Source organism: Melopsittacus undulatus, chromosome 25, assembly GCF_012275295.1.
Source record: "Melopsittacus undulatus isolate bMelUnd1 chromosome 25, bMelUnd1.mat.Z, whole genome shotgun sequence".
Lineage (NCBI taxonomy): Eukaryota > Metazoa > Chordata > Aves > Psittaciformes > Psittaculidae > Melopsittacus > Melopsittacus undulatus.
The window spans coordinates 137,566-164,381 of NC_047551.1; the positions used below are offsets into that span (position 1 = coordinate 137,566).

Sequence of the window (26,816 nt, forward strand, 5' to 3'; positions counted from 1 at the left end):
GGGGGGAGGGGCCTGGATGTGGGGGGAGGGGAGGGGGGGTTGGGGGCCCCTCCCCCTCCCGGTTTTATACACAAATCCCCATTTATAGCAATTTTTTAAGCCCCTCCCCCCCCAGCTGCCCCTCCCCCCACTGTGGGGGATGGGGGGGGGGTCCCTCTGCCCCTCCCCCACCCTCGGGTGCCCCCACCCCCCCCATTACAATGGGGGTCAATGGAGGGGGGGGAGGGGCGGCCCTTTGCCAAGATACAACCAAAAACTCGCCCCTCCCCCACCGCCGCCCCTCCCCCACCCCCATCCGGGTCCTTTGGGGGGTGGGGAGGGGAGGGTTGGGCCCCTCCCCCCTCTTCCGGGCTATGGGGGATGGGGGGGGCTCAGGTCTCAATGGGGGGAGCGGGGGGACCCCCAAACCATGGTGCAAAGGGGGGGGGAGGGGGGATCTGTGCCCCTCCCCCCCCGCCCCTCCCCCTCCCCCCCCCCCGAGGGTTTTTTTGGGGGGTTTTTTGTAAATGATTTTTTGGGTTTTTTGCCTCTTTTTTAATTTATACGCGGGGGGGGGAGGGGCGCGTTATTTATTGGGGAGGGGCGCGCGGGGAAGGGGGGGAGGGGTCACTGTGAGCCCACGTGACCCCGAGGGGGGGAGGGGGTGGGGGAGGGGTTGTACGGCCCCATCCCCCCCAACCCCCCCCCCTTGCATCCCCTTCCCCTCCCCCCTCATGGTGCTGGGCCCCTCCCCCAAATCCCCCCTCCCTTATGGCCCCTCCCCCCCACCCCCATATCCGGTGTTTGGGGGGAGGGGGGTGGGGGGGAGGGGTCGGGTCTGCCCCTCCCCCCCCTTCCCCCCCCTCCCCCCGCGGCCACAGAAGCTATTTTGTACCTGAGATTAAATTAATGGCAAGGCCTGAATGGCTCCGGTGGGGGAGGGGCGGGGGGGGGGGGGGGGGGGGGGGGGCAGGAATGGGGGGGGTCAAAGGGGGGTCAGGAATGGGGGGGGGTCAGGAATGGGGGGGCTTAAAGGGGGGGGTCAGGAATGGGGGGTCAATGGAATGGGGGGGATAAAGGGGGAGGAATGGGGGGTGGGGGGCAGGAATTGGGGGTCACATGGGAGATAATGGGGTGTTAAGGGGGGGGTTGGGGAGATGAGGGGGTCACTTGAGAGGGGTCAGTGGGGGGGAGCAGAGATGGGGGGGCCATAGGGGTGAATAATGGGGCTCAATGGGGGGGATTAAAGAGGGGTCCCCATTACACAGTGGGGGGTTCTCATCCAGAGCTTTAATGTGGGGGTCCGGGGGGGGGCAGGGGGGGGGTCCCGGTGCCCTCGCGCTCCACCTCGATGGACACGATGTGGTGTCCTGGAACCATGGCCAGGCCCAGCACCCGCGGCTCCGAGCCGGGGAACGCGTCTGTGGGGCGGGGGGGGCACAGATATAACCCCCATTATAACCCCCCATGACCCCCCCATATAGCCCCCTATAACCCCCCTTATAACCCCAATAACCCCCCGATAACCCTCTTATAACCCCCTATAACCCGCATGACCCCCCCTTATAACTCCCTATAAACCCCCTTATACTCCCATTATAACCCCCTATAAACCCCCATATCCTCACTATAATGCCCCCTTATATCCCCCATGACCCCCCCTTATAACCCCCTATAACCCCCCCATAACTCCCCTATAAACCCCCCTTATAAACTTCTATAACCCCCCGTAACCCCTCTTATAACCCCCTTATAGCCCCCTTATAACCCCGTATAGCCCCCCCTTATAACCCCCCATGACGCCCCCTTATAACCCCCTATAACCCCCTATAACCCCCCTTATACCCACCAATAACCCCCCGTTATAACCCCCTTTATAACCCTCCTTATACCCCCCATTATAACCCCCTTATAATCCCCCTTATAACCCCCAATAACCCCCCCATTATAACCCCCCATTATAACCCCCCATACCCCCCCTATAACCCCCACCATAACCCCGCCATCCCCCCCCCTGTGCTGACCGGCCGCCTTGAGGAACTCCTGCGCCGAGCCGAGGATGACGTTGGCATCACGGTCAGTGCAGAGGAAGGCTCCGACCAGAGTCCGTCCGTCCGACATCCGGATCCGCAGGCTCCGGTTCAGCAGCGACTCCAGCAGCCGCCGGGACCGGGGAACCGGAACCGACACCGGAACCGGAACTGACACCGGAACCGACACCGCACCGGGAGCGACACCAACACCGGCACCGGGGGGCTGAGGGAGAACGGGGTCACCAACAGCATCCTATAGAGCCCATGGGTACCAGGAGCATCCCATAGAGCTTCCATAGGTACCAAGAGCATCCCATAGATCCCATAGGTAGCAAGAGCATCCCATAGAGCCCATGGGTTCCAGGAGCATCCCATAGATCCCATAGGTAGCAAGAGCATCCCATGGTGTCCACGGGTACCATGGATACCGTGAACCATCCCATGGCATCTATAGGGTCCATGGGTACCAAGAGCATCCCATAGAGCTTCCATAGGTACCAAGAGCATCCCATAGAGCATCCATAGGTACCAGGAGCATCCCATAGAGCATCCATGGGTACCAAGAGCATCCCATAGAGCCCATGGGTACCAGGAGCATCCCATAGAGCATCCATAGGTACCAGGAGCATCCCATAGAGCCCATAGGTACCAGGAGCATCCCATAGAGCCCATGGGTACCAGGAGCATCCCATAGAGCATCCATGGGGTCCATGGGTACCAAGAGCATCCCATAGAGCCCATGGGTACCAAGAGCATCCCATAGAGCATCCCATGGGTACCAAGAGCTTACCATGGGGTCCACGGGTACCATGGATACCATGAACCATCCCATAGCATCCATAGGGTCCATGGGTACCATGGATACTGTGAACCACCCCCATAACACCCCATAGACCCTCCAAGTGTCCCACAGCACCCATGGACCCCATTAACCACCCGCCAGCACCCCCATAACACCCCATGGATACCATGAACAACCCCATAGGCCCCATGGATACCATTAATCACCCCATAGACCCCCATAGCACCCCATGGACCCCATTAACCACCCGCCAGCACCCCCATAGCACCCCATGGATACCATGAACAACCCCATAGACCCCCATAGCACCCCATGGACCCCATTAAGCCCCCATATCCCACCATAGCCTCCCCCAGCACCCATGGGTGCCCCCCCAGGACACCCATAGCCCCCCTATGGAAACCATAGAGGGCACCCATTGAGCCCCATAGGCCCCTATAGCCCCCATAGGCCCCTATAGATCCCTATAGGACCCCATAGAACCCCCATAGAACCCCATAGGACCCCATTGAACCCCCATAGGACCCCCACAGGCCCCTATAGATCCCTATAGGGCCCCATAGACCCCCTCTCACCGCCGCTTCCGCCATTGCCGGCGCCGCTTCCCAGCAGCCCCCGCGGAGAGGCGGAACTTCCGGTCCCGTTGCCGTAGCGACCGCAGACACTTCCGGCGTCCTCGGCGTCGTCATGGCGACTACCGGAAGTTCCGGTCGCGGTGTTGCCATAGGGACGGGCGGTACTTCCGGTCGCGGTGTTGCCATGGAAACCATCATGGCGGCGGAGGAGCTGCGCGAGGAGCCCGAGGAGGTGGGGGGGGCCCATGGGGTCATATGGGGTCATATGGGGTCCTATGGGGTCCTATGGGGGGTTATAGGGGTCCTATAGGGGGCTATGGGGTCCTATGGGGGCTATAGGGGATTATGGGGGTCCTATGGGGGGTTATATGGGTCCTATGGGGGCTATGGGGGTCCTATGGGGGGTTATAGGGATCCTACAGGGGGCTATAGGGGTCCTATAGAGAGCTATAGGTTTCTTATATTGGGCTACAGGGGTCCTATAGGGGCTGGGGAGGGGGCTATGGAGGTCCTATGGGGGCATGAGGGGTTATGGGGTTCCTATAAGGGCTGGGGAGGGGGCTATGGGGGTCCTATTAGTGTATGGGGGGGGATTATGGGGGTCCTATAGGGACTATGGGAGTCCTATAGCAGCTATAGGAGGGCTATGAAGGGGTAAGAGGATATGGGGGTCCTATGAGTGTCTATGGGGGGGTCTGTGGATCCTATAGGGCTATGAGGGGGTTATTGGGGGGATACGAGAGCTCTATAGGGTTATGGGGGGTCCTGTAGGGGGGCTGGGGGGGGGGGGTTATGGGGGTCCTATAGGGTCTATGGAGGCTCCTATAGGGTCTATGGAGGCTGCTATAGGTGCTATAGGGCCCCCCCATAGGCACCGACCCGCATTGACCCCCGCTCGGGGCTGCGCTGCCGCTGCCCCCCCGCCCCCCCCCCGGAGCCGCGCTCTGATTGGACGGCGCCGCCCAAGCCCCGCCCCCCCCGCCCGAGGGGGCCCCAGGCCCCGATCCTGCGCATGCGGCTGCTGAACACGTTGACAGGGCAGGGGGCGATAGTGAAGGTGGGGGGGGATGGGGGGGGATGGGGGGAGATGGGGGGCAATGGGGCCTATGGGGGCAATGGGGCTGTGGGGGGCAATGGGGCCTATGGGGGCAATGGGGCTGTGGGGGGCAATGGGGCCTATGGGGGCAATGGGATCTATGGGGGCAATGGGGCTGTGGGGGGCAATGGGGCCTATGGGGGCAATGGGATCTATGGGGGCAATGGGGCTGTGGGGGGCAATGGGGCCTATGGGGGCAATGGGATCTATGGGGAGTCATTGGGATCTATGGGGGCGATAGTGAAGGTGGGGGGAGATGGGGGCAATGGGGGCAATGGGGGACAATGGGATCTATGGGGGCAATGGGATCTATGGGGGGCAATGGGGCCTATGGGGGCAATGGGATGTATGGGGGGCAATGGGATCTATGGGGGGCAATGGGGCCTATGGGGGCAATGGGATCTATGGGGGGCAATGGGGCCTATGGGGAGTCATTGGGATCTATGGGGGGCGATAGTGAAGGTGGGGGGGGATGGGGGCAATGGGGTCTATGGGGGCAATGGGATCTATGGGGGGCAATGGGGCCTATGGGGGCAATGGGATCTATGGGGAGTCATTGGGATCTATGGGGGCGATAGTGAAGGTGGGGGGAGATGGGGGCAATGGGGGCAATGGGGGACAATGGGATCTATGGGGGCAATGGGATCTATGGGGGGCAATGGGGCCTATGGGGGCAATGGGATGTATGGGGGGCAATGGGATCTATGGGGGGCAATGGGGCCTATGGGGGCAATGGGATCTATGGGGGGCAATGGGGCCTATGGGGAGTCATTGGGATCTATGGGGGGCGATAGTGAAGGTGGGGGGGGATGGGGGCAATGGGGTCTATGGGGGCAATGGGATCTATGGGGGGCAATGGGGCCTATGGGGGGCAATGGGATCTATGGGAGGCAATGGGGCCTATGGGGGGCAATGGGATCTATGGGGGGCAATGGGGCCTATGGGGGGCAATGGGATCTATGGGGGGCAATGGGATATATGGGGGCAATGGGATATATGGGGGCAATGGGGCCTATGGGGGCAATGGGATCTATGGGGGGCAATGGGGCCTATGGGGGCAATGGGATCTATGGGAGGCAATGGGGCCTATGGGGGGCATTGGGAGCTATGGGGGGCAATGTGATCTATGGAGGGCAATGGGGCCTATGGGGAGTCATTGGGATCTATGGGGGGCAATGGGATCTATGGGGGGCAGTGGGATCTATGGGGGGGCAATGGGGCCTATGGGGGGCAATAGTGCAGGTGGGGGGCGGCTGTGGGGCAATGGGGCCTATGGGGGGCAATGGGAGCTATGGGGGGGCATTGGGAGCTATGGGGGGCAATGGGATTTATAGGAGGTATTGGGACCTATAGGGGGCATTGGGACCTATGGGGGGCAATGGGATCTGTAGGGGGCAATGGGATCTATAGGGGGCAGTGGGATCTATAGGGTTAGGGTTAGGCAATGGGATCTATGGGGGCATTGGGATCTCTGGGGGTACTGGCACCTATAGGAGGTCATTGGCACCTATAGGGGGTCACTATCTCCTATAGGCTGTCATTATCCCCTATGGGGTGTAATTATCACCTATAGGATGTCATTATCACCTATAGGATGTCATTGTCCCCTATAGATGTCACTGCCCCATAGGGGTCACCGCCCTATGGCCGTGCCCCACTCCCCATAAGGGTCACTGCCCCATAGATGTCACCGCCCCATAGATGTCACTGCCCCATAGATGTCACTGCCCCATAGATGTCACTGCCCCATAGGGGTCACTGCCCCATAGGGGTCACTGCCCCATAGATGTCACTACCCCATAGATGTCACTGCCCCATAGGGGTCACCACCCCATAGATGTCACTGCCCCATAGGGGTCACTGCCCCATAGATGTCACTACCCCATAGATGTCACTGCCCCATAGGGGTCACTGCCCCCATTGTGCCCCCCCCACAGTCGGACCGTACCCGAGGGCCCCTGCAGGGGGCGCTGCTGTGGAACGCGCATGCGCGGGGGTACGCGTGGCTGAGCGGGGGGGCCCCCCTGCGGCCGGAGGACCCGCAGCCCCCCCCCGAGCCTGGCTGCCCCCCCCCCACAGCACTGCTGTACTATGGGGATGACTTCGGGGAGGACTGAGCCCCATAGGTAACTATGGGGGAGGGACCCCCCCATAGCACCCAATGACACCCCCATAGCACCCAGTGACCCCCCCATAGGTAACAATGGGGGGGCAAAGGGACACCCCATAGGTAACAATAGAGGGGTAAAGGGACCCCCCCATAGCACCCATAGCCACCCCATAGCACCCAGTGAGCCCCCATAGGTAACAATGGGGGGGGCAGGGAGCCCCCAATAGCACCCAATGACACCCCCATAGCACCCAGTGACCCCCCCATAGGTAACAATGGGGAGGGCAAAGGGACACCCCATAGGTAACAATAGAGGGGTAAAGGGACCCCCCCCATAGCACCCATAGCCACCCCATAGTACCCAGTGAGCCCCCATAGGTAAAAATGGGGGGGCAGTGAGCCCCCCATAGGCAACAATGGGGGGGGGGAAAGGGACCCTCCCATAGCACAAAGTGACCCCCCCAATAGCCCCAAATGACCCCCCCAATAGCCCCAAGGACCCCCCATAGCCCAAAGGAGGCACCCCAGGACCCCCAAACTGACCCCCCAGGTCCCCTTACCCCACCCCCCCCCACACCCCATAACCCCTCCTGCACCCCCAAAGTGACCCCAGTACCCCCAAACTGACCCCCAGTACCCCCAAACTGACCCCCAGGTCCCCTTACCCCACCCCCCCCACACCCCATAACCCCCCCTGCACCCCCAAAGTGACCCCCAGTACCCCCAAACTGACCCCCCCTTCTCTCTTTAGTACCCTCAGGACCGGCTCTGGGTGACACCGGGGGGGGGGGGTCCCTTATTGGGGTCCCCCCCCCAAGTCTGGGGGTGAAACCGTGAGTGTGTGAGCAGAAATAAAACCCTTTTCACCCAAACTGGTTGGTGTGGGTCTGGGGGGTGACAAGAGGGGTGTCACCTTCAACCCCCCCCATAGGGTGTACTGTCACCCCCCCATTGGGTGACACAGCCTCGGTGTTCCTATGGGTGACAACAACACTGTACCCCCGTTGGGTGACACAGCCTTGGTGTTCCTATGGGTGACAACAACACTGTACCCCTATTGGGTGACACAGCCTTGGTGTTCCTATGGGTGACAACAACACTGTACCCCTATTGGGTGACACAGCCTTGGTGTTCCTATGGGTGACAACAACACTGTACCACCCCCACTGACCTTACACCCCCCTGGGGGGGCTCACAGTGTTCCTGTCGCCTGTCCATGTGTCTGCCTGTCCTTGTGTCCATCTCATTACAGTGCCCCCATAGATGGTCCGGTTGTTGTCACCATCACCACAACGGGGGGGGTGTCAGTCGGTCGAGCCAGGTGCCATCAATCTCCATGGGCATCCCCTATCCAGCAACACTGATCCAGCGCAACAGGCGGCCCATGGGATGGTGTCACCCCTATGGTGTCACCGCGGCTGACACCATGACCACCGGGTGACACCGGCGCGGTGTTGTCCTCCCCCCGAGCTGAACAGCAATGGGACGCAAAGAGGAGCTCCAAACGGAGGGGAAATGGGGAAAACACCCCAAAAAAGACAGGGGAAAGGGGGGGGAGGTGTTGTTGGGGTGTTCCTAAAGGTTTGGGTGAAGGGTTGGGGGGTGCTTTGGGGGTGAAAAAAAGGCAGAAACAGCCCCAAAAAGAGAAGGGGAATGGGCTGTTTGGTGCTGTAGGGGCACCCCAGGGATCTGGGGGGGTTTAGGGGTGTCTGGGGGGGATTTAGGGGTGTTTTGGGGGGTCACTGGGGTTTTTTAGGGCTGTAACAGTGTTTTCTGCCCCCAAACCACTCAGATTGATGGATTTTGGCAGGGGTTTGGAGGACACCCACACTCTTAGGGCACAACCAACCCCCTTAAACCCTCATTTGGGGGGGGGTTTAACCCAGTTCACCCCAATGGGAGGCTGGAAGCTCCCCCCATAACCCCTACGAGGCCCCCAAAGTGGCAAATTCAAGCAATTGCCTGAACTATGGGGGGACATTGAAGGGGTTTGGGGCCCAAACCCCATTTCTCAGTGTGGTTTTTACCTGGTTTGGGCCATTTTAGGTGCTTTTGGGCTGGTTTAGCTCCTTTTTAGCCTGGTGAGTAAAGGGAGATGGGGTAAAGCTTTGTCCTAAGGGTTTATAGAGGGGTTTGAGGTGGTTTTTCCCCTTCTTTCCCCATTTAAAGCCACTTTTTCCCCTTTTTCCCCCATTTAAAGCCACTTTTCCCCTTCTTTTCCCATTAAAAGCCACTTTTCCCCTTTCTTTCTCTATTTAAAGCCACTTTTCCCCTTCTTTTCCCATTTAAAGCCTCTTTTCCCCCATTTAAAGCCTTTTTTCCCCTTTTTTCCCCATTTAAAGCCACTTTTCCCTCTTCTTTCCCCATTTAAAGCCTTTTTTCCCCTTTTTCCCCCATTTAAAGCCTCTTTTCCCCCTTCTTTCCCTATTTAAAGCCACTTTTCCCCTTTCTTTCCCCATTTAACCCCTCTTTTTCCCCTTCTTTCATCATTTAAAGCCACTTTTCCCCCTTTTCCCCCATTTAAAGCCACTTTTCCCCCTTCTTTTCCCATTTAAAGCCTCTTTTTCCCCATTTAAAGCCTTTTTTCCCCTTTTTCCCCCATTAAAAGCCACTTTTCCCCCTTTTTTCCCCATTTAACCCCTCTTTTCCCCCTTCTTTTCCCATTTAAAGCCACTTTCCCCCTTTCTTCCCCCATTTAACCCCTCTTTAGTGCCAAAACCAACCCAAAACCCCCCAAATCCACCTTAAACCCCCCTGTTCTTACCACCAACCGGTGGGGGGGGTTTAAACCCCTCCCTGACCCCGTTTGAAGGGGAAAAGGCCCCAAAAAGAGGCCAAAAGTGGTCAAAAAAGGCCAAAAAAGGCCAAAAAGAGGCCAAAAAAGGCCAAAAAGGGGTTTAGGATGGAAGTAGTTAACTTGAAGCAATTTATGCTGATGTCACACTGAGCATGAGTAGTGATTAATGCCCCCCCCGTTGGAAATAGTTGTATTGAAGGAAGGGGGGGTCAAAAAAGGGTAAAAAGAGGAAAAAAAAGGGGGGGGGGAGGTTAGATATCAAAAATAGCGATTATTTACCGCAGCCATCTTGCGTCGGAGCCGGATTCTTCCTCTTTTTCGCCCTTTTTCGCCCCAAATCGCGGGGCTGGGCCCTGAGGGAAGCGAGCGGCAAAGGCTCCAAAACGCCTTCAAACACCCCAAAACCCCCCCCCGTTTTTACAACATCTATAAATATAAACGCCATGATCCGCCTTTAGTCAAGGGGAGGAGGGGGGGGGGGTGTTAAATGTTCATTTTGCCTTTTTCCCCCCCATTTTTGCTCGTTTCGCCGCGGTTTAACGCTCCCTCCCCCACCGCCGTTTTGGGGCCGTTTGCCCCCGTTCCGGAGCCGTTTTTAACCCTTTTCGGCCGTTTTTGGAGCCTCCGACAAGGTGAATGCATGGAACCGGTGCGGGGTGGGGGGGGGGGGACCCCGAACCCTCCCTTCGGCCATTTTAAGCTCAATTTTCCTCCTTAAAACCCCCCAAAAAACGGGGGGGGGTTGGTTTTTAGGGCGTTTTCCCCCTTTTTAACCCTTTTCCTTCCTTTTTAAGCCTTTATTTCTCTCCCTTGGCTCACTTTTACCTCAGGAATCACCGCTGCTCGCAGAGAGGGGGGGCTCTGTGAGGACGCGCGCTTCCCCGCCGCCATTTTCGGTCCTCCTCACCCCCCCGTGTCCAACCCCCTCCACTCCCCGCGTTATTCCTGACAGGATTTTTCCCGTTTTCGCCCGTTTTCCACCCAAAACCCAACCCCCCCCAACGGGAACGAGCGCTCGGCGTGCAAAAAACGGGGTTTTAACCAGCCAAGGGGGGGCTCCGCCTTCCTTTCCCTGTCCCCCCCCCCCCTTTCCCCTCAGCCCCGTCATGGCTTCCCCTCTGAGGGAGGACGAGGAGGACGAGGAGGAGATGGCCGTGTCCGAAGGGGAGGAGGAGGAGGAGGAGGACGAGGAAGACGACGAGGAGGAAGATGAGGACGAGGACGACGCCGCCGCCATGCTCGGTGGGAGCGGAGGGCTCCGAGGGGGGCCCGGGGCCGACATGTTCCCCCCGGCCCCGGTGCCTCCGGTGCCTCCGGTGCCTCCTCCGGTGCCTCCTCCGGTGCCTTCGGTCCCTCCGGCTCCAGCACAGCCGCTGCCGCCGCCGCAAGCGGCCCTGCCTGCCCCGGGGGTGCACACAGGTACCGGCAGCGGGGGACGGGATGCATTGGGGTCTGTTGGGGTCTGTTTGGTTCTATTGGGGTGCATTGGGATCCATTGGGGTGCATTGGTGTCCATTGGGACACATTGGGGTGCATTGGGGTCCATTGGTGTCCATTGGGACACATTCGGGTGCACTGGTGTCCATTGGGACACATTGGGGTGCATTGGGGTCCATTGGGATCCATTGGTGTTCGTTGGGACACATTGGTATCCATTAGTGTCCATTGGGATCCATTGGGGTCCATTGGTGTCCGTTGGGATACATTGGGACACATTGGTGTCCATTGGGATCCATTGGGATACATTGGTGTGCATTGGTGTCCATTGGGGTCCGTTGGGATCCATTGGTGTGCATTGGGACACACTGGTGTGCATTGGGGTCTATTGGTGTCCATTGGGATACATTTGTGTCCTTTGGGATACATTTGTGTGCATTGGGGTCTATTGGGGTCCATTGGGACACACTGGGACACATTAGTGTCCATTGGGATACATTGGTGTCTATTGGTGTCCTTCGGGATACATTGGGACACATTGGTGTCCATTGGTATCCCTTGGTGTCCATTGGGATACATTGGTGTGCATTGGCATACATTGGTGTTCATTGGTGTCCATTGGTACCCATTGGTATCCATTGGTGTCCATTACTACTTATTGATATATATTGGAATCCATTGGCACCCATTGAAACTCCATTACCCCCCATTTCCTTCTATTCCCTCCCCCCATTCCCATTCCCCCTCCATTCCCATTCCCATTCCCACCACTCGGCCTATAGGGGTGTTCCATTGAGGGGCTGTTTGTAAACAGCCATCCCAACGTGGGGGATTGGGAATGGGATGCAATGGGATCCAATGGGATCCAATGGGATGCAATGGGATGCAATGGGATTCAATGGGATGCAATGGGATCCAATGGGATCAAACCGTTTCCCCCCCAGCACTGGGCCCAGTAATGGGGGGAGTGTGGCCCATTGGGGCCTATGGGGCTGGATGGTGCCTGTGGTGTGGGGCTATAGGGGCCTATGGGGGGTGTTGTGCCCCATGGTGTGGGGCTGTAGGGGGCTATGGGTCCCAATGTGGTTGTGGTACCCCATGGTGTGGGGCTATAGGAGCCTATGGGGGGTGTTGTGCCCCATGGTGTGGGGCTATAGGGGCAGTTGGGGGGCTGTTGTACCCCATGGTGTGGGGCAATGAAGCCTATGGGTCTTATGGGGGGGTTGTGCCCCATGGTATGGGGCAATAGGGGCTGATGGTCCCCATATTGGTTGTTGTGCCCCATGGTGTGGGGCTATAGGAGTCTATGGGGGGTGTTGTGCCCCATGATGTGGGGCTATAGAAGTCTATGGGGGGTGTTGTGCCCCATGATGTGGGGCTATAGGAGTCTATGGGGGGTGTTGTGCCCCATGATGTGGGGCTATAGGAGTCTATGGGGGGTGTTGTGCCCCATGATGTGGGGCTATAGGAGTCTATGGGGGGTGTTGTGCCCTATGATGTGGGGCTATAGGGGCAGTTTGGAGCCCCATGGGGGTGTTGCCCCATATATGGAAGCAGTTGGGGGGCTGATGGGCCCCATATTGGTTGTTGTACCCCCATGGTGTGGGGCAGCAGGGGCAGCTGGGGGGCTGATGGAGCCCATGGTGTGGGGCCTATGGGGCCCATGTCAGTTGTTGCACCCCATGGAGTGGGGCCCCGCTTTGGTGGTTGTACCCCTTGGGGTGTTGTTGGGCGCCGTGGCGGTTGTGTCACCCCATAGTGCGGCTGTTGGGTGCCGATGGTACCGAGGTGTCACCCTTAGCCCCCCTTCAAAGCCTCTTTGGGACAGTCCCATGGTGTTTGATAGTGTCTGATAGCGTTTGATTGTTGTTTTCGGGTGTATTCATCACTGTTTGGACCCAAAATCACCCATTTCTGGGCCAAATTCCAGGGGTTTTATGCTTTAGGATGGGGTTTGGAAGGGGGTTTCCCTGCTTTGGCCCGAAGTGACCACCGGGAGTCAGGAATTGCTGCTCGAGGACATTCATTCCCTCAAACCCCTCAAAAACAGGGAAACTGGGGTTTTAGACCCATTTCCCCCCTTTAAAACACCCCAAAATGGGTAAATTTGGGTCTAAATCCCCTCTTTTCCCCCTCACCCCACTGGGAAGCAGGGAAACCCCATCCACAATCCCACTCCCGTTCCCGTTGGGATGGTTCCTTTGCCTCTCTCCCGTTTTCCTTGCCCCAAATCCCTCTTTCCCACCCCAAACTCCCCTCCCCCCATCGCACCCCTTGTGAAGGGGGTTTCCCACTACAGCATCCCTATCGCACACCCTGCTCCGGCTACAGCGTTCCAGGCTGGCGCTGGAGGTGAAACTCCACTTTTCCTGCTTCCCAGCGTCAGGAATGTCCCATCCTCCTCCTCCCACAGCTGAAACTTGTTCCTTTTAGTGCCTTTCCCCCCCCCCCTTTCCCCCTCTTTCCTTGTATCCCGTTTCCAGCTGAGAACAATGGTTGGGATGGGATGGGATGGGGGGAACACTGGGATGGGGACACTTCCACCCCCCCCATCCCACACCCAAACCAGCCCCAAAGTTGCTGTTTTCCCCTTTCCAGTGGGAAATGCCCCAAAAGAGCCGGAATTGGGATTGTTCCATAGGGTTTTCCCACTTCCATGCCGGATTTTCTCCCCTTTCCCCCCCTTTTTTCCAGCCACCTCCCCTCGTCCTTTGTTCCAACTCCTCATTTCCTCCTTTTACACAATCACTCCGCCTCACTTCGAACCCTTTCCCCCCCCCCTTATCCCTATATTATCCCTGCTTTATCCCCATTTCCATGCTTTTTCTCCCTGTTTTCCCAGCCGGGGGGGGTTCGGTTGTTGCTTTGTTACAGGCGGAGGACGGGTGTTCTCCGTCACCCCCCCCCTTTACTCCGGTTGTCTACGTGGTTTCTCCTTCCTCCCTCTCGAGGTGTGGGGAGCATCACGTGTATGGAATATTCTCGGGAATGCTGTGCCAACAGCGCATGTCTATGGGAAAGGGGGGGGGGGGAAAGGGGGGGGGGGGGCAAAACACCCCCACAATGGCAGGATTGGGCCCGGTGACCGGTTGTACCCCCCAAGGGGATGGTGGTAACGGGACGAAGGGTGGGTTTGGGGGTGTTGAACACCCCCCATTGTGTGTGTGTGTGTGTGTGGAGGGGGGGGTGTTGTTATCCGGGTGTTGTGGTGTTATCTGGGTGGTCTCAGCGCCGCCGCCTGTCCCCATCCCTTGCCAACAGCGCTCTGGCAGCCGCCTGACAGCCGGTGCCAAGGGATTAAGGCTGGAATGTGACCCCGGCGGCGCCGGGTGTTGTTTCCTCTCCCGACGCCAAGCTTGGCACCCGGCGTCACCCTCAGTGTGTCCCCCCCTGTCTGTGTGTGTCGTGTGTCCATCCCCCCCCCCTTTCCCCTCCTCCTTGGGGACAACCAGGGGTTCCCTGTGACCTGTCAGCGAGCGCCGGCTGTGATGGATGGGGGCGTGCGGGTGACGTCGGGGTGGACACGCGCCAACAGCCGCAGGGCAGATGTGACACCCGGTAACGGTGCCAAGGCCGTGACACGGATGGAGGTAGCAATGGGGGGGGTGTGGGTCACAGTCAACCCCCCCCTCCTCCCCCCCCCCGCCGGGGGTTGTCCGTCACGGGGATGCCAATGGAAGGAGGCCAAAGGGGTTGGGAAATCCTCTGCTGGCTGTTGGTCATCGGCACGGGGACGGCGGCACGGTGACACAGTGACACCGGTGTCACCCGCAGGGAGGGGACAGGGAAGCCTCTGCTGGCTGTTGGTCACTGACACAGTGACACCGGTGTCACCCGCAGGGAGGGGACGGGGAAGCCTCTGCTGGCTGTTGGTCACTGACACAGTGACACCGGTGTCACCCGCAGGGAGGGGACGGGGAAGCCTCTGCTGGCTGTTGGTCACTGACACAGTGACACTGGTGTCACCCGCAGGGAGGGGATGGGGAAGCCTCTGCTGGCTGTTGGTCACTGACACAGTGACACTGGTGTCACCCGCAGGGAGGGGATGGGGAAGCCTCTGCTGGCTGTTGGTCACTGACACAGTGACACCGGTGTCACCCGCAGGGAGGGGACGGGGAAGCCTCTGCTGGCTGTTGGTCACTGACACAGGGACACCAGTGTCACCCAGAATGGGTGGATGGGGAATGCCCTGCTGGCTGTTGATCAGTGTCACGGTGACACTGACGGAGTGACACTGGAATGAGTTGATGGGGAGTCCCCTGCTGGCTGTTGGTCACTGACACAGGGGCGCATTGACAGTGGTGTCACCCGGAATGGAATGGGTGAATGGGGAATGCTCTGCTGTTGGTCACTGACACATTGATAGTGGTGTCACCCAGAATGGGTGAATGGGGAGTTCTCTGTGGGCTGTTGGTCACTGTCACAGTGACACCGGTGTCACCCACAATGGGTGAACAGGGAATGCTCTGTGGGCTGTTGGTCAGTGTCACAGTGACACTGGTGTCACCCTCCTGCTGTCCCCGTCCCCCCGCTGTGTGTCCCCGTGGTTGCCATGGTGAGGACCTGTCCCTTGTCCCCAGAAGGTGCTGAGGAGCTGTTGCGGGGCCTCGAGGGTGCTCTGGGGGTCAAGAAGAAGAAGAGGGGACCCCGGAAGCAGAAGGAAAACAAACCTGGAAAACCCCGGAAGAGGAAAAAGCTGGTGAGGAACCCACGGGGGTGGGGGTGGGGATGGGGGATGGGGATGTGGGATGGGTGATATGGGATGGATGATACGGGATATGGGATGGGTGATGGGTGATATGGGATATGGGATGGGTGATGGGACCTGGGATGGGTGATGGATGTCCTGGTGTAGTTGATGGTGGTCTTGAGGATGACCAATAGGAGTCTTGGGATGGCCAATGGTGGTCTTGGTATGGCCGATGGTAGCCTTGGTGCAATTGACACCCCCCCATGCCGGTTGACACCCTTGTGCCGGTTGACACCCCCATGCCAGTTGTCACCCGCTGTCGGGTGACACCCGTGGAGCGCTGACACCCGCTGCCGGTTGACGCTCCCGGAGCGCTGACAGCCCCATGCCGGTTGTCACCCCCAGAGCGCTGACAGCCCCATGCCGGTTGTCACCCGCGGAGCGCTGACAGCCCCATGCCGGTTGTCACCCCCGGAGCACTGACACCCGCATGCCGGTTGTCACCCCCAGAGCGCTGACAGCCCCATGCCGGTTGTCACCCGCGGAGCGCTGACAGCCCCATGCCGGTTGTCACCCCCGGAGCACTGACACCCGCTGCCGGTTGACGCTCCCGGAGCACTGACACCCCCATGCCGGTTGTCACCCCCGGAGCACTGACACCCGCATGCCGGTTGTCACCCCCGGAGCACTGACACCCGCATGCCGGTTGTCACCCCCGGAGCGCTGACAGCCCCATGCCGGTTGTCACCCCCGGAGCGCTGACAGCCCCATGCCGGTTGTCACCCCCGGAGCACTGACACCCGCATGCCGGTTGTCACCCCCGGAGCGCTGACAGCCCCATGCCGGTTGTCACCCCCGGAGCACTGACACCCGCATGCCATGCGCAGGGCAGTGAGGATGAGCTGGAGTCGGAGCGTGAGGAATTCCCACGTCAGGAATACCGGGATAAGTCGGAGAGCGGCGGCAGTGAGTCCGGGGGGGGGGGGAACCCGCAAGCGGCGCCGGAAGCACCGGGACAAGAAGGACAAGAAGACCAAGAGGAGGAAAAAGGCTGATGAGGAGGGAGGGCAGAAGGTCAAGGTAGGGCCCATGATGGGGGTCAGCACTGTGTGTGGGTCCTGTTGCCATAGGGGTGATGTTGGGGGTCCCATTGACATGGGGGTCCCATTGCCATAGGGGTGATGATGGGGGTCCCATTGACATGGGGGTGATGTTGGGGGTCCCATTGCTGTGTGTGGGTCCCGTTGCCATAGGGGTGGCTATGGGGCTCCCATTGTTGTATGTTGGTCCCATTGCCATAGGGGTCCCATTGCTATAGGGGTGACCATGGAGGTCCCATTACCATAGGGGTTACTCTGGGGGTCCCATTGCCATGGTGGTGACTCCGAGGGTCCCACTCCCATAGGACTGCCCGTCACTGCCATTGCCACAGGGCCTATCATCCCTATGGGTCCCCAATGGGCTCCTGTCACCCCTGTGGGTCCATGTGTGGGTCCCATCACCCACATGGGGCCCCCCCATTGTCCCCCCCATACAGGCGGTGGAGCAGAAGTCCTCAGCTCAGCTGCTGGGGGCCTGGGGGCTGGAGGACGTGGACCATGTCTTCACTGAGGAGGACTATCACACCCTCACCAACTACAAGGCCTTCAGCCAGTTCATGAGGTGGGCATGGGGCCCTATGGGGTCTGGGGGTCCTATGGGGTCTGGGGGGCACCTATGGGGCCTGGGGCTCCCGGTGACCCATCTTGGGGTGCTCTTGTGGGGTCCATTGATGCCCCTTGGTCCATAGGAGTGCATTGAGGAGCATCAGCATCCCGTGGTACCCAAACCCCATAGTGCTGCGCATCCCTTTTGGTCCTTAACCATCTCTCTGGGTGCTTTTGGGGGTGCTTTTAGGTCATCTCAAGGTGCTGGGGTTCCCCTCAGTGTGTTTGGGGGGTCCCCAGCTCTGTTTTGGGGTCCCTGTGGCCCATCTTGGGGTGCTCTTATGGGGTCCATTGATGCACCTTGATCCAAAGGAGCTCATTGAGGAGCAGCATCCGCATCCCGCGGTACCCACAGCCCTATGGATGCCCCACAGGCCCCTCATAGCCAAGAAGAACCCCAAGATCCCCATGTCCAAGATGATCCCATCCCCATTCCCTTTGGGATCCCATTTGGGGTGGTTGCTATGGCAACGGTTGCACCCGCATCCGATGGTACCCAGAGCCCTATGGCTGCCCCACAGGCCCCTGATAGCCAAGAAGAACCCCAAGATCCCCATGTCCAAGATGATGACCATCCTTGGGGCCAAGTGGAGGGAGTTCAGTGCCAACAACCCCTTCAAGGGCTCAGCAGCTGCTGTAGCTGCTGCTGCTGCTGCTGCTGCTGCTGCTGTGGCCGAGCAGGTGTCTGCAGCCGTGGGCAATGGGGGGACAGAGGCCCCTGCACCCCCTCTGCGCAAGGCCAAGACCAAGGAGGGCAAAGGTGGGGGGTGATGGGGGGTGGTTGTGGGGTGCAATGGGGGGTCTCTATGGGGTGCAATGGGGGGTGGTTATGGGGTGCGGTGCAAGGTGGCTGTGGGGTGTGGTGGGGGGTGCCTATGGGGTGCAGTGGGGGGTGCCTATGGGGTGCAATGGGGGGTGCCTATGAGGTACTGTGGGGGGTCTCTATGGGGTGCAATGCAGGTTCCCTATGGGGTGCAATGCAGGTTCCCTATGGGGTGCAATGCGGGTTCCATAGGGGTACAATGGGGGGGGGTCCCTATGGGGTGCAATAGGGGTCCCTTGGGAGTACAGTGGGGGGGGTCCCTATGGGTTCCAATGGGTCCCTATGGGTACCATGGGTCACTATGGGTAAAATGGGTCCCTATGTTATCACTATGTGTCTCTATGTCTCTCTGTGTGTCTCTATGTGTCTCTATGTATCCCCATGTGTCTCTATGTGTCTCTATGTGTCCCCATGTGTCCCCATGTGTCCCCATGTGTCTCTATGTGTCTCTATGTGTCTCTATGTATCCCCATGTGTCTCTATGTCTCCCCATGTGTCTCTATGTGTCTCTATGGCTCCCCATGTGTCCCCATGTGTCCCCATGTGTCTCTATGTGTCTCTATGTGTCTCTATGTGTCTCTATGTGTCTCTATGTATCCCCATGTGTCTCTATGTCTCCCCATGTGTCTCTATGTGTCTCTATGGCTCCCCATGTGTCCCCATGTGTCTCTATGGTCTCTATGTGTCTCTATGTGTCTCTATGTGTCCCCATGTGTCTGTCTGTGCCCGCAGGCCCCGGGCACAAGAAGCGCAGCCGCAGCCCGCGGGTACCGGAGCTCAAGCGCAAGCTCAAGGGCAGGAGGATGGCTCCGCTCAAGATCAAACTGGGGGTGCTGGGGGGCAAGCGCAAGAAGAGCAGCTCGGTACGGACCCCATGGACCCCATTGCACCACATTGATCCCCATTGATCCCCATTGCACCCCATTGTGCCCCATTGTATCCCACTGACCCCCATTGTGCCCCATTGCACCCCCATTGCATCCCATTGCATCCCATTGAACCCCATCTCCCCACATGCCCTCATATTCCCGTGTATTCCCTATGTTCCTGCATGTCACTTATGTCCCCCTGTATCCACTTAAATACCCCATATACCCCCATCACCCTGTTTTCCATATCCCCTATATCCCCCTTATATCTCACTATATCTCCCTATATCACCCTATATTGCCCTCTATCGTCCTGTATCCCCCTATATCTCCCTATATCATCCCCTTATATCCCCCATGGCTATACATCTCTCTATATCGCTCTATATCCTCCCATGTCCCCCCTTGTTCCACCATGTCCCATATCCCCATTGCCCCCAATACCCCCCATTGCCCTCATCATCCCCATCACTCCATCAACCCCATTCCCCCATCCCCCCCATCACCCCCATCACCCCCATCCCCCCCATCCCCCCCTCCCCCCATGTCCCCCCCAGAGTGAGGATGCTGGTGAGGCCGAGGACGACAGTGATGCTGAGAGCCCAGGGGTGCCTGGGGCCCCCCCCCGCCCTGACCCCTCCCCCCGCCTCAAGAAGCTCAAGCGGGGCCGGCCGGGCCGCAAGAAGAAGAAGGGTGAGTGCCCCCCCCCCCATTAACCCCCATTGACCCCCCCCCATTGATCCCCATTGATCCCCATTGACCCCCCCATTGATCCCCATTGACCCCCCCCATTGACCCACATTGATCCCCATTGACCCCCCCCATTGACCCCCCCATTGATCCCCATTGACCCCCCCATTGAGCCCCCATTGACCCCCCCCATTGCCCCACATTGACCCCCGTTAACCCCCCCCATTGACCCCATTGCCTCACGTTGCCCTCCATTGCCCCCCCTCATTGACCTCCATTGCCCTCCATTACCCCCCCATTGATTCCTATTGCCCCCCCATTGACCCTTATTGTTCCCCATTGCACCCCCATTGCCTCCCATTGCCCCCCTATTGCCCCCCATTGACCCCTGTTGCCCCCCCATTGACCCCATTCACCCCCATTGCCCTCCATTCCCCCCCCATCGATCCCTATTGCCCCCCCATGGACCCCTATTGCCCCCCCATTGACCCCCATTGCCCTCCGTTACCCCTCCATTGGCCCCATTTCCCCCTATTACCCCCCCATTTCCCCCCATTGCCCTCCATTGCCCCCCCATTGGCCCCTGTTGCGCCCCCATTGACCCCTATTGCCCCCCATTGATCTCCATTGCCCCCCATTGCCCTCCATTACCCCCCCATTTACCCCTATTGCCCCCCCCATCCTTGCAGCAGGGCTCGGCCGGGAGCGCGGCCCCGTGGGGACGGGCACAGCGCCCGGGCATGGTGAGACCCCCCCCATTGACCCCCATTGGCACCCATTGATGCCCATTGACACCCATTGACACCCATTGGTACTCATTGGTACCCACTGACACCCATTGACACCCATTGCCACCCATTGCACCCCCATTGCCCCCCATTGTCCCCACATGTACCACTGCTGCCCCATATGTACCGCTGCTGCTACCCCATAAATACCAATGCTGCTGCCCCATACGTACCACTGCTCCTGCCCCATATGTACCAATGTTGCCCCGTACATACCGATGCTATCCCATACATACCAATGCTGCCCCATACATATCAATGCTGCCTTGTACATACCAATGCTACCCCATACATACTGATGCTGCCCCCCATGTACTGATGCTGCTGCCCCATACATACCAAGGCTGCCCCATACATACCTCTGCTACCCCATACATACCAATACTGCCCCATACGTACTGATACTGCTGCCCCCCATGTACTAATGCTGCTGCCCCCCATGTACCGATGCTACCCCATACATACCAATGCTGCCTTGTACATACCAATACTGCCCCATACATACCAATGCTGCCCCATACGTTCCGCTGCTGCCCCCCATGTACTGATGCTGCTGCCCCCATGTACTGATGCTGCCCCCCATGTACTGATGTTGCTGCCCCCATGTACCGCTGCTGCCCCATATGTACTAATACTGCCCCATACATACTGATGCTGTGGTTGCCATGGGTCAGGTCCTGGCGCAGAGGACGATGCCGATGGCTACGAGACCGACCACCAGGACTACTGTGAGGTTTGCCAGCAGGGGGGGGAGATCATCCTGTGTGACACCTGCCCCCGAGCCTACCACCTGGTGTGCCTGGACCCCGAGCTGGACAGAGCCCCCGAGGGCCGATGGAGCTGCCCCCACTGCGTGAGCACCACCGGGGGGGGTGGGGGAGTATAGGGGCATCTATAGGGGGGTTATGGGGGGTTTAGGGGGGCTATAGGGGGGGTTTGGGGCTGTAGGAAGGGGTTTAGGGGGTCTGGGGGGGGGGGTTCATGGATCTAGGGGGGTTTAGGGGCTCTGTGGGGTGGTTGAGGGTGTCCATAGGGTGTCCGTAGGGTGTCTATAGCATCACTGTGTGTCCATAGAGCATCCCTAGTGTATCCATAGAGCATCCCTAGTGTATCCATAGAGCATCTCTAGGGTATCCATAGCATCCCTGTGTGTCTATAGAGCATCCCTAGTGTATCCATAGCATCCCTAGTGTATCCATAGAACATCTGTAGTGTACCCATAGCATCCCCGTGTGTCCATAGGGTATCCATAGAGCATCCCTAGGGTACCCATAGAGCATCCCTAGTGTATCCATAGAGCATCCCTAGTGTATCCATAGAGCATCCCCATGTGTCCATAGTGTACCCATAGAGCACCCATAGTGTATCCATAGAGCATCCCCAGTGTACCCATAGAGCACCCATAGTGTACCCATAGCATCCCCCTGTGCCCACCCCTGCTGACCCCCCATCCCTGCTGACCCCCCCCCCCCCCATTCCCAGGAGAAGGAGGGGGTGCAGTGGGAGGCGAAGGAGGAGGAGGAGGAGGAGGAGGAGGAGGAGGAGGAGGGTGAGAAGGAGGAAGAGGATGACCACATGGAGTACTGCCGGGTGTGCAAGGACGGGGGGGAGCTGCTGTGCTGCGATGCCTGCGTGTCCTCATACCACATCCACTGCCTCAACCCCCCCCTGCCCGAGGTGCCCAACGGGGAGTGGCTCTGCCCGCGCTGCACGGTAACTGGGGGAGACTGGGGGTACTGGGATACTGGGGTATGGGGGTACTGGGATACAGGGATACTGGGATACTGGGATGGGATGGAGGGGAATGGCTCTGCCAGCGCTGCACGGTAACCAGGGGATACTGGGAGACTGGGATGGGATACTGGGATGGGATACAGGGATATGGGGGTACGGGGATATGGGTATGGGATAGAGGGGAGTGGCTCTGCCCGCGCTGCACGGTAACCACTGGGATACTGGGATATGGGGGTACTGGGATGGGATGGGAATGGCTCTGCCTGTGCTGCACGGTAACCAGTGGGATACTGGGATATGGGGGTACTGGGATGGGGTGGGATGGAGGGGAATGGCTCTGCCCGCGCTGCACGGTAACCAGTGGGACACTGGGATACTGGGATGGGATGGGATGGAGGGGAATGGGATGGAGGGGAATGGCTCTGCCCGCGCTGCACGGTAACCAGTGGGATGCAGGGATACAGGGATACAGGGATGCGATACAGGGATATGGGGATACAGGGATGGGATGGAGGGGAATGGGGTGGAATGGGATACAGGGATACAGGGATACAGGGATGGGATGGAGATGGAGGGGAATGTCTCTGCCCGCACTGCATGGTAAGCGCCGGGGCACCGGGATACTGGGATACAGGGATATGGGGATATGGGGAGACAGAGATGGGATGGGATACAGGGATACAGGGATGGGATGGAGGGGACCCATCCCCCCCCATGCCCCCCATGCCCCCCCCCGCAGTGCCCGGTGCTGAAGGGACGGGTGCAGAAGATCCTGTACTGGCGCTGGGGGGAGCCCCCCCCCCCCCGTGGCCCCCCCCGGAGCCCCCCCCCCCCCGAGGGGCCCCCCCAGGCTCTGCAGGGCCGCTCGGAACGGGAGTTCTTCGTCAAGTGGGTCGGGCTCTCCTATTGGCATTGCTCCTGGATCAAGGAGCTGCAGGTATGGGGGGGGCACCCTATGGGGGGGTCAATATTGGGGTGTCCTGATGGATCCAATGGGGGGATCAATATTGGGGTGTCCTGATGGATCCGATGGGGTAATCAATATTGGGGTGTCCTGATAGGTGCAATGGGAGAGGATCAATATTGGGGTGTCCTGATGGATCTGATGGAGGGGTCGATATTGGGGTGTCCTGATAGACACAGATTGGGACCCCCTCCAACTTAAGGGTCCCCCCTCTAACTTAAGAGTCCCCTCTAACTTAAGGGTCCCATCTCTAACTTAAGGGTCCCCCCTACAACTTAAGGGTCCCCCCTCTAACTCAAGGGTCCCCCCTACAACTTAAGGGTCCCCCCTCTAACTTGGGGGGCCCCCCCCATCCCCCCACAGCTGGAGATCTTCCACCTGGTCATGTACCGCAACTACCAGCGCAAGAACGACATGGACGAGCCCCCCCCCTTGGACTATGGCTCTGGGGACGACGACCCCAAGAGCGAGAAGAGGGGGGCCGGGGGGGACCCCCTCTTTGGGGGCATGGAGGAGCGCTTCTACCGCTATGGCATCAAACCCGAGTGGATGACAGTGCACCGCATCATCAACCACAGGTGGGGGGGGGCAGCACCCATGGGTGCTGTGGGGAACCCCTATGGCACCTATAGGTGGTGCAGTCCGAGCCCCAAGACCCCCCCCTTATAACAGTTATAGATGGTGGTACCCAAGCATCGGTACCCCTATGGCACCCATGGGTGCTGTGGGGAACCCCTATGGCACCTATAGGTGGTGGGATCCAATCCCCAAGACCCCCCCCCTTATATCAGTTATAGGTGGTGGTACCCAAGCATCAGTACCCCTATGGCACCCGTGGGTGCTACGTGCACCTGGGGACCCCCCTATAGCACCCATGGGTGCTCTGTGGTCCTTCCACCCCCCTATAGCATCTATAGGTGGTGCAGTACAAGCCCCAAGACCCCATTACCCCATTACCCCCATCACCCCCATTACCCCATCACCCCCATTACCCCATCACCCCCATTACCCCCATCACCCCATCACCCCCATCACCCCCATTACCCCCATCACCCCCATTACCCCCCTTACCCCCATCACCCCCATCACCCCATTGCCCGGTGCCATTGCAGTGTGGACCGCAAGGGGCAGTACCATTACCTGGTCAAGTGGAGGGACCTGCCCTATGACCAGGCCACGTGGGAGGAGGACGAGATGCCCATCCCGGACTATGACCTGCACAAGCTGGCCTATTGGAAGCACCGGTGAGGGGGGATTATGGGATGTATGGGGCGTGGGGTGTGGGGTATGGGATATGGGATATATGGGGTATGGGATATGGGATATGGGGTATGGGATATGGGGTATGGGGTATGAGATATGGGATATGGGATATGGGATATGGGGTATGGGGTATGGGATATGGGTATGTAGGACATGGGACAGGAGCCACCATGTCCCCAGTGTCCTGATGCTGTTGCCTGTCCCTGTGTCCTGATGCTGTTGCCTGTCCCTGTGTCCCCCCTGTCCGCAGGGAGGTGTTCATGGGGGAGGACCCAGCCCAGCCCCGGCGCTACAAGAAGAAGAAGAAGGAGACACCAGGAGAGGGACCCCCCGACTCACCCACCAATGACGTGAGTGCAGTGGGACCCATCATGGACACCCCTCATGGGCACCCAGCACGGGCACCCAGTGACACCCATTGACACCCAGCATGAGCACCCATTGACACCCATTGACACCCAGCACGGGCACCCAGTGACACCCATTGACACCCATCATTGATATCCATTGACATCCATCATTGATATCCATTGACATCCGTCATTAACACCTGTCATTGACACCCATTGACATCCATCATTGACAACCCGTCACTGACACCCATCAACCCCCATTTCCCCCCAGTATTAACCCCCATTGCCCCCAGTATTAACCCCCCTTGCCCCCAGTATTAACCCCCATTGCCCCCACTATTAACCCCCATTGCCCCCAGTATTAACCCCCATTGCCCCCAGTACTAACCCCCCTTGCCCCCCAGTATTAACCCCCATTACCCCCAATATTAACCCCCATTGCCCCCCAGCCCACAGTGAAGTACGAGTCTCAGCCACGCTTCATCACTGCCACGGGGGGGACCCTGCACCTCTACCAGCTCGAGGGCCTCAACTGGCTGCGCTTCTCCTGGGCCCAGAGCACTGACACCATCCTGGCCGATGAGATGGGGCTGGGCAAGACCATCCAGACCATCGTCTTCCTCTACTCGCTCTATAAGGAGGTGAGGCTGCGCCTGGTGTCACCCCCGTGGCTCTGGTTTAGTGCCTGTGCCACCCCACTGGTCCTGGGCTCAGCCGAGGGGGCATTGGGGTCTGCCAAGGGGTCCTAGGATCATCCAGGTGGTCTTGGTGTCATCCGAGTGGTTCTGGTGTTATCCAGTTGGTCCTGGTGTCATCCAGTTGGTGCTGGAATCATCCAGTTGGTCCTTGGTGTCATCCAAGTGGTCCTGGTGTCATCCCAGTGGTGCTTGGTGTCATCCAGTTGGTCCTGGAATCATCCAATTGGTCCTTGGTGTCATTCAAGTGGTCCTGGTGTCACCCCACTAGTCCTGATTTAGTCCCTGTGTCATGCAGTTGGTCTTTGATGTCATCCAGGTGGTCCTGGTGTCATCCAATTGGTCCTTGGTGTCATCCAATTGGTCCTTGGTCTCATCCAATTGGTCCTTGGTCTCATCCAGTTGGTGCTTGGTGTCACCCAACTGGTCCTGGTGTCACCCGAGTGCTCACTGTGGTCACCCAATGGGTCCTGGCCTCGTCCCTGTGTCACCCAACTGGTCCTGGTGTCACCCCAGTGCTCACTGTGGTCACCCAATGGGTCCTGGCTTTGTCCCTGTGTCACCCAACTGGTCCTTGGTGTCACCCACATGGTTCTTGCTGTCACCCCTTTCCTCCCTCTTGTCACCCCCTTCTCCTCACTGTCACCCCCTTAGTCCCTGTTGTCACCCCCCTCCTCCTGGTGTCCCCCCTTGCAGCCCCCCAGGACCATGCCCCCCCCACCCCGTCCCCCAGGGCCACCCCATGTCCCCGTGTCCCCATGTGTCCCCCCTGTCCCCCAGGGCCACACCAAGGGCCCGTTCCTCGTCAGTGCCCCACTCTCCACCATCATCAACTGGGAGAGGGAGTTCCAGATGTGGGCGCCTGCCTTCTACGTGGTGACCTACACCGGGGACAAGGACAGTCGGGCCATCATCCGCGAGAACGAGTTCTCCTTCGATGACAATGCCATGAAGGGAGGCAAGAAAGCCTTCAAGATGAAGGTGGGGGTCTCTGGGGGTGTTGGGGGGCTGTTGTTGGGCTGTTGCTGGGTGTCAGGGTGGTGTTGGGGGCTGGGGTTGGGTGGTGTTGGGTGTCAGGGTGTTGTGGGGCTGTTGGGCTGTTACAGGGTGTCGGGTTGTTGGGCTGGGTATTGCTGGGTATTGGTGGGTGTTGAGTTTTGCTGGGTGTTGTTTCTGGGTGTTGTGTGGGTGTTGCTAGGTGTTGGGTGTTGCTGGGTGGTGTTGGGTGCTGTGGGGCTGTTGCTGGGTGTTTGCCGGGTGTTGTTGCTGGGTGGTGGTGTTGGGTGTTGCCGGGTGCTGTTGGGTGTTGTCGGGTGGTGTTGTCGGGTGGTGTTGTCGGGTGTTGTTGTTGGGTGTTGTCAGGTGTTGTTGCTGGGTGGTGTTGGGTGGTGTTGCCGGGTGCTGTTGCTGGG

General features: G+C 59.1%; 2 protein-coding genes and 1 long non-coding RNA gene across 11 annotated transcripts in view; 2 read left to right on the top strand and 1 right to left on the bottom strand.

The window, feature by feature from the left end:
• Window positions 1-1,249: 1,249 nt before the first annotated feature.
• On the bottom strand, window positions 1,250-10,298 carry NAA38 (N-alpha-acetyltransferase 38, NatC auxiliary subunit). Of its 9 annotated transcripts, none has more exons than XM_034072209.1 (7): window positions 10,218-10,298; window positions 9,672-9,745; window positions 8,623-8,673; window positions 7,767-7,884; window positions 3,390-3,600; window positions 2,004-2,265; window positions 1,250-1,400 (listed from the first exon to the last, which is right to left on the bottom strand). In XM_034072209.1, exons 4-7 carry the CDS (start codon window positions 7,835-7,837, stop codon window positions 1,270-1,272), a joined length of 675 nt encoding a protein of 224 aa, XP_033928100.1. In that variant the 5' UTR covers window positions 7,838-7,884; window positions 8,623-8,673; window positions 9,672-9,745; window positions 10,218-10,298; the 3' UTR covers window positions 1,250-1,269. The 9 variants fall into 9 exon arrangements, with proteins under 9 accessions (XP_033928100.1, XP_033928102.1, XP_033928103.1 ...); XM_034072211.1 differs by having other exon boundaries at window positions 7,767-7,955; XM_034072212.1 differs by having other exon boundaries at window positions 2,004-2,235; window positions 7,767-8,065.
• Window positions 4,367-7,457, top strand: LOC117437662 (uncharacterized). Its single transcript, XR_004550487.1, has 3 exons — window positions 4,367-4,446; window positions 6,423-6,611; window positions 7,347-7,457. It is a non-coding gene; the product is annotated as an uncharacterized lncRNA (long non-coding RNA).
• Window positions 9,879-26,816, top strand: part of CHD3 (chromodomain helicase DNA binding protein 3) — a 36,967-nt gene continuing 20,029 nt past the window's right edge. Inside the window, 18 exon segments of the mRNA XM_034072206.1 lie at window positions 9,879-10,024; window positions 10,492-10,811; window positions 15,410-15,528; window positions 16,407-16,508; window positions 16,510-16,599; window positions 17,057-17,181; window positions 17,747-17,985; window positions 18,781-18,911; window positions 19,475-19,610; window positions 20,297-20,350; window positions 21,070-21,248; window positions 21,878-22,108; window positions 22,869-23,066; window positions 23,457-23,671; window positions 24,206-24,337; window positions 24,607-24,706; window positions 25,159-25,350; window positions 26,185-26,385. Of these exon segments, the coding sequence (XP_033928097.1) occupies window positions 10,499-10,811; window positions 15,410-15,528; window positions 16,407-16,508; window positions 16,510-16,599; window positions 17,057-17,181; window positions 17,747-17,985; window positions 18,781-18,911; window positions 19,475-19,610; window positions 20,297-20,350; window positions 21,070-21,248; window positions 21,878-22,108; window positions 22,869-23,066; window positions 23,457-23,671; window positions 24,206-24,337; window positions 24,607-24,706; window positions 25,159-25,350; window positions 26,185-26,385 (2,757 nt within the window). The 5' untranslated portion in view covers window positions 9,879-10,024; window positions 10,492-10,498.

Bases quoted from the DNA above. Each gene is read 5' to 3' on its own strand.
- NAA38 (XM_034072209.1), bottom strand. From the start codon at position 7,837: ATGGACACAAGGACAGGCAGACACATGGACAGGCGACAGGAACACTGT. The intron at 3,601-7,766 runs GTCAGTGGGGGT...CTCCTCGCGCAG, and splicing joins CCCCCCCAGGGGGGTGTAAG to CTCCTCCGCCGCCATGATGG. The intron at 1,401-2,003 runs GTCAGCACAGGG...CCCGCCCCACAG, and splicing joins GGAGTTCCTCAAGGCGGCCG to ACGCGTTCCCCGGCTCGGAG.